The 20,836-nt window shown below is 44.4% G+C and overlaps 2 protein-coding genes across 6 annotated transcripts in view; one reads left to right on the plus strand and one right to left on the minus strand.

Moving 5' to 3' along the window:
- LOC308184716 (zinc finger SWIM domain-containing protein 6) overlaps window positions 1-20,836 on the minus strand; it is a 228,049-nt gene that overhangs the window by 60,446 nt on the left and 146,767 nt on the right. For all 5 annotated transcript variants that reach the window (XM_080572079.1, XM_080572077.1, XM_080572076.1 and 2 more), the window contains 2 exons: window positions 8,201-8,349; window positions 7,530-7,680 (listed from right to left, as the gene is read on the minus strand). In XM_080572079.1, the coding sequence (XP_080428205.1) occupies window positions 7,530-7,680; window positions 8,201-8,349 (300 nt within the window). The remainder of the gene's footprint in view (window positions 1-7,529; window positions 7,681-8,200; window positions 8,350-20,836) is intronic.
- LOC308184776 (uncharacterized protein) overlaps window positions 1-20,836 on the plus strand; it is a 120,247-nt gene that overhangs the window by 57,841 nt on the left and 41,570 nt on the right. The window lies entirely within an intron of this gene.

The raw sequence follows: 20,836 nt of genomic DNA on the forward strand, positions 1-20,836 counted from the left end.
CATGGCAGCCCTGAAGTAGTCACCAAATCTGGCATCAGGAAGAATTTCTCTAGGAGCATATTGGCAACAACCCTAGCTGCTTCTGTCCTTTTCTCCCCTCCCTTAAGTACTAAGCAGAGATAATCTGTTAAGAACAGCTGGCATGTCCCATTCATACAAGTTTGTCTCTCTAATTGCAAAGGGAAGGAACGCCTGAGATAGAAATATAGACAGAGAACAGCTTCATTTAGTTAAGGTTAAAAGAATAAAACTTGGTATTTTCTAGAGATTAATATAAACTTGTATCAGAAAAAAAGTCAGTGGTTTTTGAATCAAAGAAGCATTATTTAAAACTTAATCATTGGTTTGCTCATGGCAAAAATGTAATTAATACTCTCAATCTATAATGATTCCTTGCCTAAATTCAACATTTAGAATTTTTAGATTTTTTTTTAATGCATTAAAGTGTAGAGTACCCAGCTAGATGTACAGAATGCCTTTCAAGCTCTCAGTTTTGTGAAACAGAAGAACCAAGAGAGATCAGGATCAGCAGGACAAAAGCCCAGAACACATTTGCCAGTTATCCATGGCCCTGCCTTACAAACAGCTCTCTGGATACACCCTCTTCCCCATGACACAGCCATCATATTTTTTTTCCATAAAAAGATAATCCTTGACTCAAAAACAAACAAACAAACAACGAAACAAAACCAGCTTCCCTCCCCCTTAAACTGTTCTTAAATAGTAAAATGGAGGAAATCTGCTAGAAATGTTTGTTTTGAAACATGCATATTACATGAGGTTTCTTCACAGCAAAGGCAGGCAAGAAGATATAAAGATACTTATAACAGGGAACTTCTGCTGAGTCTCTGGGAGAAAAAGAGAGTTTATGTCCGGTGGAAGAAGGGACAGGCAACTCGGGGAGAGTACAAGGAAGTTGCTAGCATAGGCAGAGAAAAAATCAGGAAGGCTAAGGCCCAGCACAAGCTCAACCTGGCCACTATAGTTAAAGATAACAAAAATATATTTTTAAGTATATTAACGGTAAGAGGATGGTCAAGGAGAATCTCCATCCTTTCCTGGACGCAGGGGGGAACATGACTACTGAGGATAAGGAAAAGCATGAGGTTCTTAATGCCTTCTTTACATCTGTCTTTAACAGTCAGACCACTTATCCTCAGGGTACTCAGCCTCCCAAACTGGAAGTCTGGGACAGGAAGCAGAAGAAATCCCCCACGATTCAGGTGGAAACAGTTAGAGACCTGCTACTCCACCTGGACTGTCACAAGTCCATGGGGCCAGATGGGATTCACCTGAGGGTGCTGAGGGCATTGGCGGATATGATTGCCGATCCTCTTTCCATTATCTGTCAGTGGTCATGGTCATCTGAAGTGGTCCCGGGTGACTGGAGACTTGATAATGTGACGCCCAACTATCAGAAGGGTCATAAGGAGGACCTGGGGAACTACAGGCTTCTCAGCCTGACCTCTGTGCCAGGAAAGGTGATGGAACAAATCATCTTCAGTGCAATCACACAGCATGTGCAAGACAACCAGGGGATCAGGCCCAGTCATCATGGGTTCATGAAAGGCAAGTCCTGCCTGACCAACCTCATCTCCTTCTATGACCAGGTAACCCGCCTGGTGGATGAGGGAAAGGCCGTTGACATAGTCTACCTGGACTTCAGCAAGGCCTTTGACACGGTCTCCCACAGTATTCTCCTGGAGAAGCTGGCAGTCCATGGCTTGGACAGGTACACTCTTTGCTGGGTTAAAAACTAGCTGGACGGCCGAGCCAAGAGAGTGGTGGTGAATGGAGTGAAATCCAGCTGGCGACTGGTCGTGAGTGGTGATCCCCAGGGGTTGGTGTTGGGGCCCATCCTCTTTAATATATTTCATCATGATCCTTGTGCTGGGGCACAAAGCCAAATTTTCCCTTTTGATTAAAGAAATATTTTTACTTTTGTAGGCCACAAGCAACTTTTACTTAATTTTGATGTATGAATATTAAAGAATTACTGCTGTAGTAAGATTGCATGGACCATGTTGTTCCCTCTAAACTACAAAGGTTAACTGACCTTTCCTTGAAATCAGAGATCTCAGTTCAACAGGCATCAGCAGATATTTATTGTGTATTTCCATATTCCTCCATTTTGTCAATGCAAATTAATTAAAAGGCAAACCAAGGGGCTTCAGATAATTAATCATTCCAGTAGACTAAAGTCTTCAACCATGGTTGCTGAGAGTTAAACACCTAAAGATCAGCATGTGGAATTTAACTACCAAGACATCATTTATACAGCAACAACGTGCAGAATTCCAGATCACCTCTAAACTCTGAAAAGTACATTAACATATTACTGTGGCAAATTGGAAGTGTTCACCAGTGCATCACTGAAGTCACATATACATTCTTCTAGCATGAGAAGTATATGAGCAAGGCTCACAGCTTCAGCTTGTAATCTTGATACTTCCAATACTGCACCTTTAGAGTTCTGTAAGTAACATTTAGCTCAACCCATTCTTTGACATACAATAGGGGAATCAGATGAGCAGAATTATTATATTCTTCCTCCTGATCTTGATCTAAAGACTTAAAAAAAAAAAAGCCATAACTAGCTAGTTAACTTGAGACCATTTGAACTGTAAATTGCTTACTGAATTAGGACTTTATATTAGAAAATTGCCAGGCTTACACTTAGATGTGAAGTATTTTTATTTATTTTATTATTTTTTAAATCAGCATCTTTGAACACTCAAACCCAGTCTGACTTCTACTGAAGTCAACACAATTTACTTCAGTAGAAACGGATCAGAGACCAGTGTGTCCTTGCAGTACCCTTGCCAAATTGCCTTGCAATTTGTCCTGGTCTCAGCTAGGATAGAGTTAATTTTCCTCCTAGTAGCTGGTAGGGTGCTATGTTTTGGATTTAGGATGAGAATAATGTTGGTCACACTCATGTTTCAATTGTTGCAGAGCAGTGCTTACACTAAGCCAAGGACTTTTCGGCTTCTCGCTCTGTCCTGCCAGCGGGCAGGCTAGGGGTGCAGCAGGAGCTGGGAGGGGACAGACCCAGGACAGCTGACCCAAACTGGCCAAAGGGGTATTCCATACCATCTGACGTCATGCTAAACAATATATAGGGGTGGCTGGCCGGGGTGGGGGGCTGGCTGCTCGGGGATAGGCTGGGCATCGGTCAGCGGGTGGTGAGCAATTGCATTGTGCATCACTTGTTTCATACACATTATTATTATTAATACTATTATCATTATTATTATTATTTTCCTTTCTTTTCTGTCTTAATAAACTGTCTCTATCTCAACCCACAGGCTTTCATTTCTTTCTAATTCTCTCCCCCATCCCAGAGAGGGAGGGGGGAGGGTGAGCGAACGGCTGTGTGGTGTTTAGCTGCCGGCCGGGTTAAACCACAACAGCCCTTTTGGCGCCCAACATGGGGCTCGAGGGGTTGAGATAACAACAGATCTGACCAGAGTGTGTTAAACTAAAATTGGTATAAGTATTAGACCTGCTTAATAGTTGCTAGTCACAATGTTGATTGGTTTAATCTCAAGTCTGCTGTGCCTGTTTTCCAAATTGAGTTATATAGCACATTACTTTCTGTATGTGCTCCCTGTCGCACTGTTTATCCTTTCTGGGGGCTGGTTTAAGGTTATTATTTTACCGTACAGTGTAACACTGGCTTATGATATGATAAAATTGCTGGTCATGAGACTAACCAGGTATTTGTACTCAGCACTGCCGTCGACTCCATAATTTGGAAACCATATCTCATAACCAACCCTTCTGACAGGCCCAGCGGTTGTTCCAAACCCTGTGACGGGCCCTGCAGCTGTTCCAGCACCTGTGATGGGCCCGGCAGCTGTTCAAAGCCCTATGAGGGGCCCTGCGGCTGGGTCGGGGAAACAGAGTGTAGCAGTGCAAGTTGCCCCTGTAAGCAAGATGAAACAATGGATGAGAAAGTCAGGTTGTTTAGAACGCAGAGGAGCTCCTACTCGGACTGGGGAGGAAGACAACGACGAGATAGGCTACTCCGCAGTGGCTGGGCCATCACACGAACAGGAAGATGAAGAGGAACATATCATAAAAGCATCAATAACTACCCGAGGCCTATCCCAGCATGAGCTACGAGATATGCGAAAGGATTTCGGTCATTGTCCAGGTGAGCACCTTGTCACCTGGTTGCTCTGGTGCTGGGACACTGGAGCCAATAGTCTGGAATTAGAGGGCAGGGAAGCCTGGCGGCTGGGATCCCTTGCTAGGGACACAAGCATTGACAAAGCCGTTGGAAAATGAGCACAAATCTTCACCCTCTGGAGGCATCTCCCGTCAGGTGTGAAGGAAAGGTATTCCTTCGAGCAAGATGCTGCATGTCAACTAGGCAAATGGACCACCATGGAGAGGGGAATCCAATACCTGAGGGAATTACCTGTATGGGAGGTGATTTATGGGGACCTAGACAAGGACCAGCTATCCACAGATCAAGATGAAGTCAAGTGTACACCACCCATGTGGTGGAAGTTTGTACGGAGCGCACCATCATCATATGCCAGCTCACTGGCGGTAATGATCTGGAAAGACCATGAGGAACCCATGGTGGATGAATTGGCTAAACAACTCCGGTGGTACCAAGAAAGTCTCTCCCCTTCTCTACAGGCCTGCGTCTTGGCTGTGGAGAAACTTTCTCAAGATTTCCACCAACTAAAAGAAAATACTTTGGAGAAACTTTCTGAAGTTTCCAACCAACTCAGAGAGAATTTATCTTCTTCCCCACCTGTACAATCCAGTGTCTCAGCTATCAGGGGCAAGCATCCTTCTGTTCAAGGAAGAAGATATCGTGGGTACACAGGTACTACCCATGCCACCCTGTGGTTTTACCTACGTGACCATGGAGAGGACATGAGAAAATGGGATGGAAAATCTACCTCGACCCTAGAGGCATGGATACTTGAGATGCAAGAAAAAGCAATCACAAAAGAGGGCTTTCTCTGAGAAACTTGCTGCTCCTATTTCCAGCAGGCAGTCCCCCAGACACAGTAATGAATATTATGACCAGGATCAGAGGAGCCCTGCCTCCAGCCAGGGGAGGAAAGGGACAGTTGGGTTTATTGGACTGTGTGGATTCAATGGCCTGGCATGTCAGACCCAAGGCTTTAGTAGACACAGGTGCACAGTGTACTGTAATACCATCAAGCTTATAAAGGGCCAGAACCCATCCGTATTTTTGGATGGACAGGGGGATCTCAGCAGTTAACTGCATTGGAGGCTGAAGTGAGTCTAACCGGTAATGAGTGGCAAAAGCACCGTATTGTGACTGGCCCGGATGCTCCATGCATCCTTGGCATAGACTATCTTAGAAGAGGATATTTCAAGGACCCAAAAGGGTACCGGTGGGCTTTTGGCATAGCTGCCTTGAGTACAGAGAAGATTAAGCAGCTGTCTACCTTGCCCGGTCTCTCGGAGGACCCTTCTGTTGTGGGGTTGCTGAGGGTCTAAGAACAGCAGGTGGCAATTGCTACCCCAACTGTGCACCGGCGGCAATATCGCACCAACCGAGACTCCCTGATTCCCATCCATAAGCTGGTTCGTCAACTGGAGAGCCAAGGAGTGATCAGCAAGACTCATTCACCTTTTAATAGTCCCATATGGCCAGTGCGAAAGTCTAGTGCTTCGGTGAACAATTGCTGAACAATTAATATGGGCATTGGCCAGGGTGGGGGGACGGGCTGTTCGGGGATAGGCTGAGCATCGTTCAGCGGGTGGGGAGCAATTGCACTGTGCATCACTTGTTTGTACACATTATTATTAGTAGTACTATTATCATTAGTATTATTATTTTCCCTTCTTTTCTGTCCTAATAAACTGTCTTTATCTCTACTCACAGGCTTTCATTTCTTTCTAATTCTCTCCCCCCATCCCACAGAGGGAGTAGGGAGGGTGAGCAAACGGCTGTGTGGTGATTAGCTGCCGGCCAGGTAAAACCACAACAGAGGTCTGTAATCTCAACTAGACAGACTTTAGCTTAATGCTTCATTTAGTGTGAACATAATTTATGCTAACATTATATCTAGTCTTAGCCCCACTAGACATTGTACAATCGATCATGGTCATCTTTAACCTTTACAAGTGCAAAGTTCAAAAGTTTTGCTTTCGACTTTTCCTTTCTAAAGGAAGGAATTATTTTTGCGTTGATTTAATTTCATTTATCTTAATTTTGCACCTTTAAAATGTATCAAGACCATTATGAGTTTTGGCTCTGTTCTCCACAATGTTTATATATTGTTTTTATATATATAAATATGTAAATTATAAATAAATAAATATATATAAATGTTTTTATATATATAAATACATATATACATGCATCTTCCATGCCACATAAATCAGGAATAGACATGTTGGCCAGAACACATCTCAGGGCAAGCTCCTCTAAGTGTAGACTTGAAGTGTCTTTCCAGATTGAATGAAAGCGCAGGTAACTAATAGAAGTTCTATGAACAACAAGGCAATTTCATCTAGACTGTGTGTCTTCAACTTGCTCTGAGAAAGCCTCCAAGACAGCATCCAAAACCTTACTACAGCTAAGATATGCCACATTAATCCCTTCAATGCACACACTCAGTTAATTATCTTTTAGAGAAACAAATTAGATTTACCATGTATTTTAAGTATTTCAGGTTGTCTTTTATCACTATCTTCTACATGATTATACACTAACTGGCTAGTAGTTTGTTCCGGTACCTTACACTCTATGAAAGCAATGCTGGTGGTTACTTTATTAATATAATTGGTCCCATTCACTTACCGTCCTTTAAAATGTTGGTGACGTTTACCTTCAAGTTATTTTTGTTTTGTCTTCCTATCACAAATTCGTATACATTTCGAGAACTTCTGAAGCAGTTAAAAACAGTTCAAAACTGTGCCATTGAGTTTTGGAACACTTTAGAGAAAGTGCCCTCAGACTTCACCAGTTTAAATATTCCTTGCCCATTTCAGCCTGCATTCCTCCCTATGTTGTACAAGTCATTTAACTGGTCACAACTGATCTTTCCTGTAGAGCAGTGTTAATTGTTTTAGCCCTCTGTTATTTGATCTCCTTCCCTATGTAATGGACCTTTGCTTTCCCTTGTTGAAATCTTCTCATACTCTTAATGAATCTCCTCTTTTTGCCTTCTATTTCCCTCTACTTGCAAAATTATTTTTACCTTAACCTTTCCAGTTTAGCACTGTGGTTTATATACTTACCCTCAGTTTTGTACATTTCCATTTTTTGTTTCATTCTTTTTAGATCCTCAGGTTACTTACAACCTGCTGCAATTGTACCTGTTTCACACCATGCTTCTGAGAGGACTGCAATTGTCTCATGGAGTAGATCAGAAATTCAATTTCATCCAACCTTAACTGAACAAACAAAACTGCAGAAGACTCTAACCTGTTTTACCTAGTACCATGATAAAGTTTCTCTCCACCCCCAAACATGCAATTGTTTCTTCATTATACACATGAAGACCTAGATGATTTTGTTCATTTACCAAGTTCATCCCAGAGCTGCCTATACTTGTCAGTCATTGCAGTTCCTTGTTGTCTCCAAAGTGACAGACGAGGGTCAGCCATGAACTGTTCTGTTATCAATGTCAACATGCGAGCTCCATTTGAATCTCTCATCTTTAGCATCTCTCGCACCTAGGAAATGAGCCTTTTAATACAAACTTGGAAAAAAAAACACACCACAGTACAAACAACATGCTGCAGTGATAAACATTCAACCTCTCTGTTAAATAAGAAATATGATTAATATATCTGAAGTGAAATTTTTAAGTAGAAAAAGTCTGCCTTCCCAATTTTAACAATGATTTTTGATTTCAGTATCACATTGGAATTCTTCAAACACACGTCCACAAGTAATCCACAGGTGTATTATGCAAGCTACTGCAAGACTATTATTTCCACAGGTTTCGCCGACATTTTGGGGTGTGCAAATCTGCAGATGTTTGAAATGTTACTTCATATCCTTAAACTGATCTCAAGATGCACCAGATTGTGGACCACTGTTGTACAATAGCTCATTATTAACTTGTCATCACATTCACAAGGCTTTGTATTGTTTTAGAACAACAGAACTTGGAGTAAGACACTAACAAGTACAGACTGGCTGGAGGAATAGGGGAGACAAAAAAGGGAAGGTTTAGAATACTCAACACACCTTTGCAAAAAGCAAATTGAGCTGCTTCCCTGATCCATGATATCCACCCTGGGAGAGGAAGAGTTTAACTTGTTCTTGGACCTGTTCCTCATCCAAATGCCAGCAGTTTTCATCATCTATACTAGCACCTGCTGTTGGGTCAGGAGCACCTGAAAACAGCAAGAAAAGAAATCATTATGTTCTACATAAAGATAAAAGGTTCATGGGTCCAAGGGAGAGGAGTACTGCAGAGGGTTATGGATTTGTGTTTTGTCCTGTTTTACACATCTTGGCTTTAATCTAAACATTCTTTAAAATAGACTTAAATTTCTCCTCAGTAGTCTTAAGCACTTAGTGGGGAAAAAATGACAGCCTACAAAATGCTATTTAAATAAAAATATTTTATAATAAAACATTAAAATAAATATGATTTTTTCCTCCCATCTCAGCAGGTATAATAGAATGCTTCTACAATGAAAATTATACATTGCATAGTACTTCTACAACTGTGATGTTAAAACCACTCTCCCCAAAACACCTGTATAATTCCTGTACCTTCTGCAATCTTGCTCAGGTTTAAGTGACTGCTGCTATTGATGAACATGAGGGAAATCATCACCTCAGTGCCTCTGAACTGTGATGGCTCTGCAAAGCTAAACAAAGAGTAAAAAAAAATCCCCAAACAAATCCAAAGTCTTAAAGCACTGAAGGCATTTCCATCATAAGTAAGAGTTACAGCTGTGTAAGACTGTGGTGCTTCTGAAGGAGCATTTTTACATAGGCAATGTAATCAGCACAGAGTCAATTCAGAGTAACTCTACCTGAATTAGCCTAGTGAAAACTAAAGTAACTGTTTTTACATCAGGAAGCACTTCAGCCACAGGTTGCTCTAACTCAAATTTTACAGTTGAGATAAGTGATTTTCTATTGGTAGCCTCCTCTGAAGGCTGACAAAATTAACTGAATTATCTCCATTAATTTTCAAGAAGATGTTAGAAATTGAATCACATTACACAATTTATCACCTTTAAATCCCAGCCTATGTTACCTCTGTAGCCAATACTAAAAGGATACTGGAGGAAAGGAAAATTGCATGAACAGATTTGAAAATGCTTCCTTTCAAAGAAGTCCTGAGAACTTGTTCAGCTACAGCTCTTCAGATGTATAGAAATTAAACATCGATTCTATTGATTTAAGCCTTCATTTCACAATTGCAGCTCTGACATGTAGGTGAAGATTTTCAATCTTTTTCAGACTTTTCAGACTTTTTTTTAAAAAGTTCAGAGGGATGTCTTGTCTACTAGTTGGCGAGAGTCCAAAAAAAATCTTCCAGCTCAGCAACTTCCTACGCTTTTTCCAACTTCAGAAACTACAACTGGGAATGCTGCACTGCTGTCCTTACACATATATATACTTAGATTAATAAGAAATTGTATCTTTGAACATGTGAAAGAACTCTCCTGCACCCACAAGAACCATAAGAGTGTCTCAGAAGACAGGAATCAAGTCCAAGACAGCACAAAAAAAAAAAAAAACACAAAAAAAACCACAAACAAACCAAACCAAACCAAAAACAACACAAAAAAACAAGGAATGGAAAAATTCCTCTTCTGTGAGTGCTTCCATCTTTACTGTGCTAGTTTTAAGGGACTTTCAACTCAATCAGGTACATGGAATACATGCTGATAACTCTTCAGTTGCAAAGAATGAGATAAAAAGGGAAATCAAGCCACATGAGAATGAGCAGTGCAGCTGTTGCGCAGACCCAGGTTTGTAGTATCACCTTGCAAATAGCTTAAGTATTTCATTGCTCTAAAACACAGAGAAAAGACCTCTAAATATGAATTATATAAAAGCACTGATATACAAAATACACTTATAGTTATCCCTCACTTCAGTGGAGATTTATCTTTAAATAATGCTCGTATGACTACTTTTAAATTGTATTAAAAAGCCCAGGATTCCTCAGCTAAGTTTCCCTATTTAGGAAAAAAAAAAAAACAAAAACAAAAAACAAAAAACATTCCTTCTGGAGAACAAGTGAGGAGTGGCTGAGGGAGCTGGGGTGATTTAGCCTGGAGAAAAGGAGGCTTGGGGGAGACCTTATTGCCCTCTATAATTACCTTAAAGGAGGCTATGGCAAGGTGTAGTGGGTTTACATGGCAAGGTTTTGGTAGCAGGGGGCCATAGGGGTGGCTTCTGTGAGAAGGATCTAGAAGCTGCCCCATGTTTGGTAAGGGCCCCACTGCTGACCAGAGCTGAGCCAATAAGTGATGTTGTTTTGCGCCTCTGTGAGAGCATATTTAAGACAGGGGGGAAAAAAAAAAAAACATGCTACGCCACACAGCAGCGTGGAGAGGAGTGAGGAACAGCTTTGCAAGCGCCAAGGTCAGTGAAGAAGGAGGGGGAGCGGTGCTCCAGGCGCCGGAGCAGAAGTCCCCTGCAGCCTGTGGTGAGGACCATGGTGAAGTAGGCTGTCCCCCTGCAGCCTATGGAGTACCACGGTGGAGAAGAGTTCCACACTGCAGCCCGTGGAGGAGACCACAGTGGAGCAGGTGGACCTGCACCGATGGAGGCTGAGGCCTGTGGAAGACCCCTGCCGGAGCAGATTCCGGGCCGGACCTGTAGCCTGTGGAGAGGAGCCCACGCAGGATCAGGTGACCTGGCAGGAGCTGCTGCCTGTGGGGGATTCAGGTTGGAGCAGTTTGCTCCTGAGGGATAGACCCCGTGGTACGGACCCGTATCTGGAGCAGTTCTTGAAGAGCTGCTGCCTGTGGGAAGCCCACGACGGATCAGTTCAGCAAGGACTGCATCCTGTGGGAGGGACCCCACAGCACAGGGGATGAGAGTGACCGAGAAGGAGCGGCGGCGAAGAAGCGCTATAGACTGACCATAACCCACGTTCCCCTGCGCCGCTCGGGGGGAGGAGGTGGAAGAGGGTGGATGGGGGGGAAGGTGCTTTTGGTTTCTTTCCTTTGTTTCTCACTTATCTAGCTTGTTAGTAATAGGTAATAAATCTTACTATCTCCCTATGCTGAGTCTTTTGCCCGTCACAATAATTACTGCGTGATCTCCTCATCCTTATCTCAACCCTTGAGCCCTTTTCATCATATTTTCTCCCCGTTCCTCTTTGAGGATGGGGAGTGAGAGAGCGGTTGTGGTGGAGCTCGGCCGCCCACCCGAGTAAAACCACCACACAAGGTGGGGATGGGTCTCTTCTCCCAAACACCAAGTGATAAAACAAGAGGAAATGGCTTTAAGCTGCACCAGGGGAGGTTTAGGTTGGATATTAGGAAGAATTTCTTCACTGAAAGGGTTGTGAAGCATTGAAACACTTAGCACCAGCTAGGGTTGTAATTCACTGATCCTCAACACCCTTGACAGCCTTCAGCAGTAGCCACAGAATAATAAGGCTTGGAGTCTGAATGGGCGTAAGTCCAACATCCTGTCCCAGCCCCGGCAGCAGCTGGGTGTCCCTCCAGTGACACTGGGGAAGCCTCAGCTCTCACTGCCCATATCACTCATTTTGGGGCCCACACATTCCATTGTCTCCACATCTCTCAACCAGGCACTTTTTCCAGGTTGTTGCATTCATTTACAATAAGGTGAATGCTCCTTGACTGAGCCTCTCTCTTCTCCCATTCACACACTCTTCACTCTTGAGTGATGGACAGGATTTCTAAACTGCAACTTTTCTTCTGAAAAGATAGGACCAGGCTATTAGAGGAGAAACAGCAACAGGATTGCAGGAGGGCATTGACTTAAGATCTGAGAAATTAAATCCTAACAGTAACTGGCAGGAAAGGTCGAGCTCTGAAGGTTCGGTACAAAGACAGTGGCTTTGCTCCAGGTCTAGCATGGCCCTGGATGGATACCACAAGGCTTTGAATGAAGGATGGCTTGGAGGCTGGCAGTCCTGAATGTCATCTCTGCAACACAATTTGGTACCAAGAGTAAATCCCTTTCCTCACTTACAAACTGGGGATAAATATTACTTATGTGCTTAAGAAGGGTGTCACGAGGATAAACTAGCTCACGTTTGAACTATGAAAGTGAGAAGCACTGTATAATTATACTAAATATTAAAACCTGTAATTAAACTGTGTCAGTTTCTAGACATATTAATCTCCCTTCCTCCAACCTCTGGCTTTATAAAATTCTGCCATGACTGGTCTTTGAAATAGGTTTTATATGATGTATTTAAAGACAGTTAAATAAAATAGAGTATTTGTACTCAGTGTATAGATACAGCCAGACATTTACTCATGCTCTTTTACTAAAATTAAAACAACCATACAACCTTAGCAATAAAAGCAGGAATACCGTGAGCAATTGTTTGTAACATTGAACACGCAAATAAAATTTGAAAACAGGGGTAACAAACTTTTATATTTATGGCCATAAAAGGCTACATGTTAAATATAATCAAGTTCCAAGTTCTAAGAATCAAAAGCTTTTAAAATTAAACACTGATGATTTACATATCAATATTAAGTGCACCTGCTTTCAAAATGAGCAACCGCATTCAAGAACTGGTGTTGTATATGGAAACGGGAGATGGTTAATGCAGTAGCCCTTGGGCCAGTTTGAGCAGGACAAGATGTAAACTCTGAAGTCGGGGAGAATGGCCCCACCTGGAGTCTCTGGCAGAAAGAGCTCAGGGAAACTCCAGGTCAACCCCCATGGTTTTGGAGTCAGGGATATAGGGGATCCGAGGCCCGTTACACTCCAACAGAAAAAGAGATATTGGCAGCATGTGAAGGGGTTCAAGCTGCTTCAGAAGTGGTTAGTACTGAAGCACAGCTCCTCCTGGCATCCCGACTCCTGGTGCTGGGCTGGATGTTCAAAGGGAGGGTTCCCCACGTGTGTCATGCAAGTGATGCTACGTGGAGGAAGTGGGTCTCACTGATTACACAGCAGGCTGGAATAGGAAACCCCAGTTGCCCAGGAATCTTGGAAGAGATCATGGAATGGCCAGCAGGCAAAGCTTTCAGAATATCACCAGAGGAGGAGGTGACACGTGCTAAAGAAGCCCCGCAATTTAATAAGGTACCATCAAATGAGAAGCAATATGCCCTGTTCACTGATGGGTCCTGTCGTATTGTGGGAAAGCATTGGAGGTGGAAGGCTGCTGTATGGAATCCTACACGACGAGCTGCAGAAACTGCTGAGGGAGAAGGTGAATCAAGCCAATTTGCAGAAGTGAAGGCCATCCAGCTGGCTTTAGATATTGCTGAACGAGAAAAGTGGCCAGTTCTCTATCTCTATACTGATTCATGGATGGTAGCAAATGCCCCGTGGGGGTGGTTACAGCAACGGAAGCAGAGCAACTGCCAGCACAGAGGGAAACCCATCTGTGCTGCTGCATTGTGGCAAGATATTGCTGCCCGGGTAGAGAACCTGGTTGTAAAGGTACGCCATGTAGATGCTCATGTGCCCAAGAATCGGGCTACTGAAGAACATCAAAACAACCAGCAGGTGGATCAGGCTGCTAAGATTGAAGTGGCTCAGGTGGACCTGGACTAGCAACATAAAGGTGAATTATTTATAGCTCACTGGGCCCATGACACCTCAGGCAATCAAGGAAAAGATGCGACAGATAGATGGGCTCGTGATCGAGGGGTGGACCTGACCATGGACACTATAACACAGGTTATTCATGATTGTGAAACATGTGCTGCAATCAAGCAAGCCAAGCGGTTAAAACCTGTCTGGTATGGAGGACAATAGCTGGAATATAAATATGGAGAGGCCTGGCAGATTGATTACATCACACTCCCTCAAACCCGCAACGGCAAGCGCCACATACTTACAATGGTGGAAGCAACCACCGGATGGCTGGAAACATATCCTGTGCCCCATGCCACCGCCCGGAACACTATCCTGGGCCTTGAAAAGCAAGTCCTATGGCGACATGGCACCCCGGAGAGAATTGAGTCAGACAATGGGACTCATTTCCGAAACAACCTTATAGACACTTGGGCCAAAGAACATGGTATTGAGTGGGTGTATCACATCCCCTATCATGCACCAGCCTCCGGGAAAGTGGAGCAATACAATGGAACGTTAAAGACTACGCTGAAAGCAATGGGTGCTGGGACATTCAAACATTGGGATACACATTTGGCAAAGGCCACCTGGTTAGTCAGCACTAGGGGATCTGTTACATATTGTAGAAGGGGACAAAGTCCCTGTACTGCACGTAAAAAACCTGCTGGGGAAGACAATCTGGGCTATTTCTGCCTCAGGAAAAAGCAAACCCATCTGTGGGATTGCTTTTGGTCAAGGACCTGGGTGTACTTGGTGTGTAATGCGGATGGATGGGGAAGTCCAATGATTACCTCAAGGGGACTGAATGTTGGGTGAGAATAGCTCATGATTTGAATTGTATAAATATTAAGTGCACCTGCTTTCAAAATGAGCAACCGCATTCAAGAACTGGTGTTGTATATGGAAAACAACCTCAAAATCTGTCCTGGTTTCAGTTAGGACAAAGTTAATTTTCCTCCTAGTAGCTGGTAGGGTGCTGTTTTGGATTAGGATGAGAAGAGCGCTGATAACATGCTGATGTTTTAATTGTTGCAGAGCAGTGCTTAGACCAGGCCAAGGACTTTTCAGCTTCTCGCTCTGTCCTGCCAGCGAGCAGACTAGGGGTGCAGCAGGAGCTGGGAGGGGACAGACCCAGGACAGCTGACCCAAACTGGCCAAAGGGGTATTCCATACCATCTGACGTCATGCTGAACAATATATAGGGGTGGCTGGCCGGGGTGGGGGGGCCGGCTGCTCGGGGATAGGCTGGGCATCGGTCAGCGGGTGGTGAGCAATTGCATTGTGCATCACTTGTTTCATACACATTATTAGTAGTAGTACTATTATTGTCAGTATTATTATTATTATTTTCCTGTCTTAAGAAAGTGTCTTTATCTCAACTCACCGGCTTCACTTTCCCGTTTCTGTCCCCCATCCCAGAGAGGGAGGGGGGAGGGTGAGCAAACAGCTGTGTGGTGTTTAGCTGCCGACCACGTTAAACTACAACAGTCCTTTTGGCGCCCAACGTGGGGCCCGAAGGGTTGAGATATCAACAGATCTGACCAGAGTGTGTTAAACTAAAATTGGTATAAGTATTAGACCTGCTTGATAGTTGCTAGTCACCATGTTGATTGCCTTAATCTCAAGTCTGCTGTGCCTGTTTTCCAAATTGAGTTTTATAGCACGTTACTTACTGTATGTGCTCCCTGTCGCGCTGTTTATCCTTTCCAGGCCCTGGTTTAAGATCGTTATGGTACTGTGCAGTGTAACAATGGCTTATGATATGATGAAATGTCTGGTCATGACCCTAACCTGGTATTTGTACTCAGCACTGTCGTCGACTCTATACTTTGGAAACCATATCTATCTCGGAAACTATTAGCAATTACACTTGTTGCCTTTTTTCGTCAGGGAGACAATCTGTGGAGGGGACAGGGGAAGATATTTTTTCCTACTTGTTCACTCTCCCTTTCTCCTTCACCACCCTATTATCCTCTGAGCTAGTTAGGATAGTTCTCCAAGATGTTGAATATCCTTGGGATGTTCAGACTAGCATGGTGTTATTGTCATGTCTCCCGAATGTGCTTCAGGTTTTGTTTAAGGTTAAACAACTACTTAGGAATCTCATCCAGAAATCTGTCCTGGGGCGGGATAGTTGTGAGTGGCAGGGAGTGTGGGAGGATATGGGCAGGTTTCTAGAGCAGTGGGCACCTCCAGTGCTTTGGAAATTCACCCCTGAACAACTGCAAAATTCTGAAAAACTGGTAGAATGCTTGAAAAAAGGGTGTCATGACTCTGGCAGTTCCAAAGTGACACAAATCACTGTAGCGTGCTGGGGTCTGGCTTGTGCCTATCGAGCTGCAATTGATGCTACTATCAACCTGGTGACAGACCCTGCGGCCACTCCAAGTCCTGTGACAGGCGCAACGGCCACTCCAACCCCTACGATGGACCCTGCAGCTACTCCAGCTCCCACAGCCATTCCAGCTCCCGCAGCCGTTCCAGCTTCTGCAGCCGCTCCAGCTCCTGCAGCCGCTCCAACCCCTTTGATGGGCCCAGCATGTATTCCAACCCCTGTGGCAGGCCCTGTGGCTGGGTCAGAGAAACGAGCTGTAGCAGTGCAAGTTGCCCCTGCAGAGGGTTTTCCAACCCCTGTGGCAGGGCCTGTGCCTGGGTCAGAGAAACGAGCTGTAGCAGTGCAAGTTGCCCCTTTAGACAAGGTGAAAAAATGGTATAGAGATTCAGGTCATTTAGAACGCAGACAGTCTTCTGCTAGGTCTAGGTATAGAGAAGATGAGGCTGGGCCATCAGAGGAGCAGGAGGATGAAGATGAAGATGTTGAAAAATCAATAGTAATTACCCGAAACCTATACCAGCGTGAGCTACGAGATGTGCAAAAAGAATTTGGTCGCTGCTTAGGTGAGCAGCTTGTCACCTGGCTGCTCCGGTGCTGGGACACCGGAGCCAATTGTGTGGAATTAGAGGGCAGGGAAGCCAGGCAGCTGGGTTCACTTGCTCAAGAAGCGGGCATTGACAAAGCAATTGGAAAAGGAGCACAAATCTTCACCCTCTGGAGGCATCTCCTGTCAGGTGCGAAGGAAAGGTATCCCTTCAAGGAAGATCTTGTATGTCTACCAGGCAAGTGGACCACTATGGAGAAGGGAATCCAGTACCTGAGGGAATTAGCCGTACAGGAGGTGATTTATAGAGACCTAGAAAACGAACAAATATCCACGAATCCAGATGAAGTGAGGTGTACACGACTCATGTGGTGGAAGTTTGTACGGAGCGCACCATCATCATATGCCAGCTCATTGGCAGTAATGGCCTGAAAAGACCATGAGGAACCCACAGTGGATGGATAGGCTAAACAACTCCGGCAGTACGAAGAAAGTCTCTCCTCTTCCCTACAGGCCTCCGTCTCGGCTGTGGAGAAACTTTCTGAAGAGTTCCACCAACTTAAAGAGAATTTAATCTTCCTCCCCACCTGAACGAACCAGTGTCCACCAACTAAAAGAGAATACTTTGGAGAAACTTTCTGAAAAGGTCCACCAACTTAAAGAGAGATTATTTTCCTCCCCACTTGTACAAACCAGTGTCTCAGCTATCAGGGGTAAGCGTCCATCCATGCAAGGAAGACGATATGGTGGGTACACACCCCGTGCCACCCTGTGGTTTCACCTACGTGACCATGGAAAGGACATGAGAAAACTGCATGGAAAAATCTACCTCAGACGAAGAGGCACAGGTACGTGACCTGTAAGGAAAAACAATCAGTAAAAAGGGGGTTCTCTGAGAAGCTTGCTGCTCCAACTTCCAGCAGGCAGTCCTTTAGACACAGAAAAGAAGATTCTGACCAGGATTAAGGGGGCCCTGCTGAGAGAGGGAGTTAGGAGAATACAAAAATTTACTAACATTTTAGAAAAGAATTTACTAACGTTTTAGAAAAGGGGGGACTGAGACAATAGCAGAATTTACTAACCTTTTAGAAAAGAATTTACTAACTTTTTCGAAAAGGGGGGACTGAGACAGGGAGTTAGGGGAATCTTATCAAGTAGAGATAGAGTGCTGACAGCATGAAACTAGGATGCTACTTTGTGTCTTTACTAACTATGGTGCTTGTGCAAATTAATTAAAGCAAGAAGCCTTGGGCCCCTTACCAAGGTCAGTCTCTTAATAACAGTGTGAGCCTATCTTAAGAAACTGGTAGAAACTGGTCCTGCGGATGGACAAGATCCAAGAAGCAACTGAGTCTGCGCAGAGACAAGAGGTCAACTAGCGGTGATGAGGAAGAGTCATCAATCTTCATCCCCACGACCCCCGAAGACCACCACCAGGATACACTGCGCAAGCGTAGAAGGAAGGAGTTTATGGAAATGACTCCTTGGAACTAATGTTAATACGAAGCGGGGACAGGTTATGAATATGTATAGGCGTATTGTGAAATTTCACGCATATGTAACTCTTTGCTGCATATAACCATGGCAAGTTACCGTGTCAGGTGCGTACGATTTTGGTGGGGCTACCCCCCATGCCGCCCAGCGCTGAATAAACATACCTACTTTACAATCTTACTGACTGTGGAGTCTGTTTTCCGCACGTCAATTTGCGAGCCAGGCAGGAGACTCTCTGCTTGGCCGCGGGATCGACTGTGGAGCGGGCGCTCCTGGGCACCCCCGAGCACTTTCCTCGGAGGAGTCTCCGCTGCCAGCCGCTCACCACGGGAGCAGACAAAAACCTTCTGAATCTGCGGATAAAACGGTATGTGTTGTGGGATGGGCCTGTAAGTCGTACGCGTGGTTGGGGCAGCTGGTAAATCGCACAGAAGACGTCTGGCGTGCAGCATAGTCCCCATATGAGAGAAGGGTACCCTGCATGTTCAAAGGGGATTTGGTGACCGATAGAGTGGTTGCTAGCGACCTTGGGAGTAGATCGAGCGAACCTGAGGTTACCGCTGCATCACAGTGTTGGGAGCCAGGATGGGCCTGCTAATGACTGTATAAGAAGCAGGAGAAGGGTAAGTGGGCCTCTCGCAATTGTGACAAGGTTACTTGGGTAATGTTTGCAGCTGCTGGAGGGATATTGGCTGGAATGTTAATAACTGTAGGTCTTATTTGTAAATGTCTAGATAGCTCATGTTGAAGGCATTTGTGTGTGTGAGTTTGAGATGATACAAACAAGTTTGATTATTGTTTTAAGTTATATATTTTTGTGGTATGAACAAGAAGTGTAAGGGGCCCTTTGTGTGATTGTGTGATTGTGCTGTGTGAGTGAGACGCAGCATCGCTGCAAAGCGAGTGCCGAGTTCCAATCCGCGGTTCCGTATTCTCTGCGAGGGGAGTGGCCAGAGACGAACGAAGTGCATGAAAGATCAAAAGGGAGTGCTGTTTTATCTAAGTGTTGATTAGATAATATACAGGCTCAGTGGTGCGTCCCGTCTGTAAATATCCTGACGTGTGACAAGGGAAAGGCGGGAGCATTATTTAAGTAACGGTTTAGAAGTTTCAGTGAAAGGAGTTGTAAAATGGGAAATACTCAAGGAGGAATTTTGAAGAAGAGCCCCTTAGGCTGTGTGTTAGCTTACTGGAGGGATATCTTCGGGACTGGAGGTACAGAAAGTAAGAAAATCCTTATCAAATATTGTAATCAGTGGTGGCCACTGTATAAATTAGAGGATGGAGCTAAGTGGCCACTCAATGGGACAATAGATTATAATACTCTTTTACAGTTGTTGTTGTTCTTAAGGAGAGAAGGAAAGTGGGATGAGGTTTCATATGCGGATGTTTTTTACCCTCCGAAATCACCCGGAGTGGCAAAGGGACTGTGGAATGGCACCACCACAGGATCCCATGGTACTGGCACTCGAGTAAGAAAATAACAAAGAGCTTAGGGGTAAATTGACACGGTGTTGCTCGGCATGCAGTATTGGACAAAGGTGTACCAGAGCAGAAAAGATCTATCAAGCACCAGAGCAGGATCTAACAGATTTGTTTAAGCCTCCCCCTCGACCACAGGAACAGGGTGAGGACTCAGACGGAGCATCCACTCCCCCGGACAGTCCTGTATCTTCCAGTACCAGAAAGAAATATGCTTCCACAGCTTTACAGGCACCTCTCCGGGAGGCAGTAGGGCCTGATGGCGGGGCAGTGCTGATCAAAATACCCTTTACCACTACTGATCTGGGAGAATGGAAAAGGGTTGTGAAAGATTACAGGAATGATCCAGTAAGTGTCACCAAATATTTTCATTTCATTGTAAAGCAACATAACCCTGATTGGAAGTACATACAGTTATTGTTAGAACACCTGACTGAGACAGAGAAGCAATTGATTTTAAAAACTGCAGGAGATTTAGCTGAGGCTCATTATAAGACTACTGGAGGGGATGTTAAGGAATACTTTCCCCTCCAGGATCCAAAATGGAATGTAAATAGATCCGCAGAGATGGAAAGGTTACAGGCATATCAAGAGTGGATTTCAAAAGGAATGGAGAAGGCCATTCCTAAAACTATAAATTGGTCAGCACTATACACAATTAAACAAGGTCCCTCCAAGTCCCCATATGAATTCCTGGATCGACTGAGGGATGTGATGTGCCGTAACACACTGCTGGATCCTGGGTCCGAGGTAGGGATACAATTAGTCTCCCTGTTTTTGGGTCAGTCCACAGGGGACATTAGGCGTAAGCTCCAGAAGTTACGTCCTACAGAAGGTAGAAATATGGAAGTGTTGTTGGATGAGGCATGGAGAGTATTCAGTAACAGAGAGGAAAGATACAGACAAGGGCAAAGGAGGCTGGTGACAGTAATCAGGGAAAAGGAGGAAAGAAGGCCTAGACAAGAACAGTCCCGATTAGGCAAGGATCAATGTGCTTTGTGCAAGAAGTTTGGTCACTGGAAAAAGGAATGCCCAAGAAACAAAGAGAGGAGACGAAGCCACCAGGTGGGGAAAATAGTAGCCCACATGAAGGAAGACTGAAGGGGACCTGGGGAATCTACCCTAGCAGATCCCCTGGTTATAATGAAGCTAGGGAAGAAACAACAACAATTAGAATTTCTGGTTGACACAGGAGCAACATATTCAGTTTTGAATCAGGCTCTGATGCCTTTGGGAAATGACTATGTTATGG

The sequence above is a fragment of the Anser brachyrhynchus genome (assembly GCF_964034855.1).
Source record: "Anser brachyrhynchus genome assembly, chromosome: W".
Classification (NCBI taxonomy): domain Eukaryota; kingdom Metazoa; phylum Chordata; class Aves; order Anseriformes; family Anatidae; genus Anser; species Anser brachyrhynchus.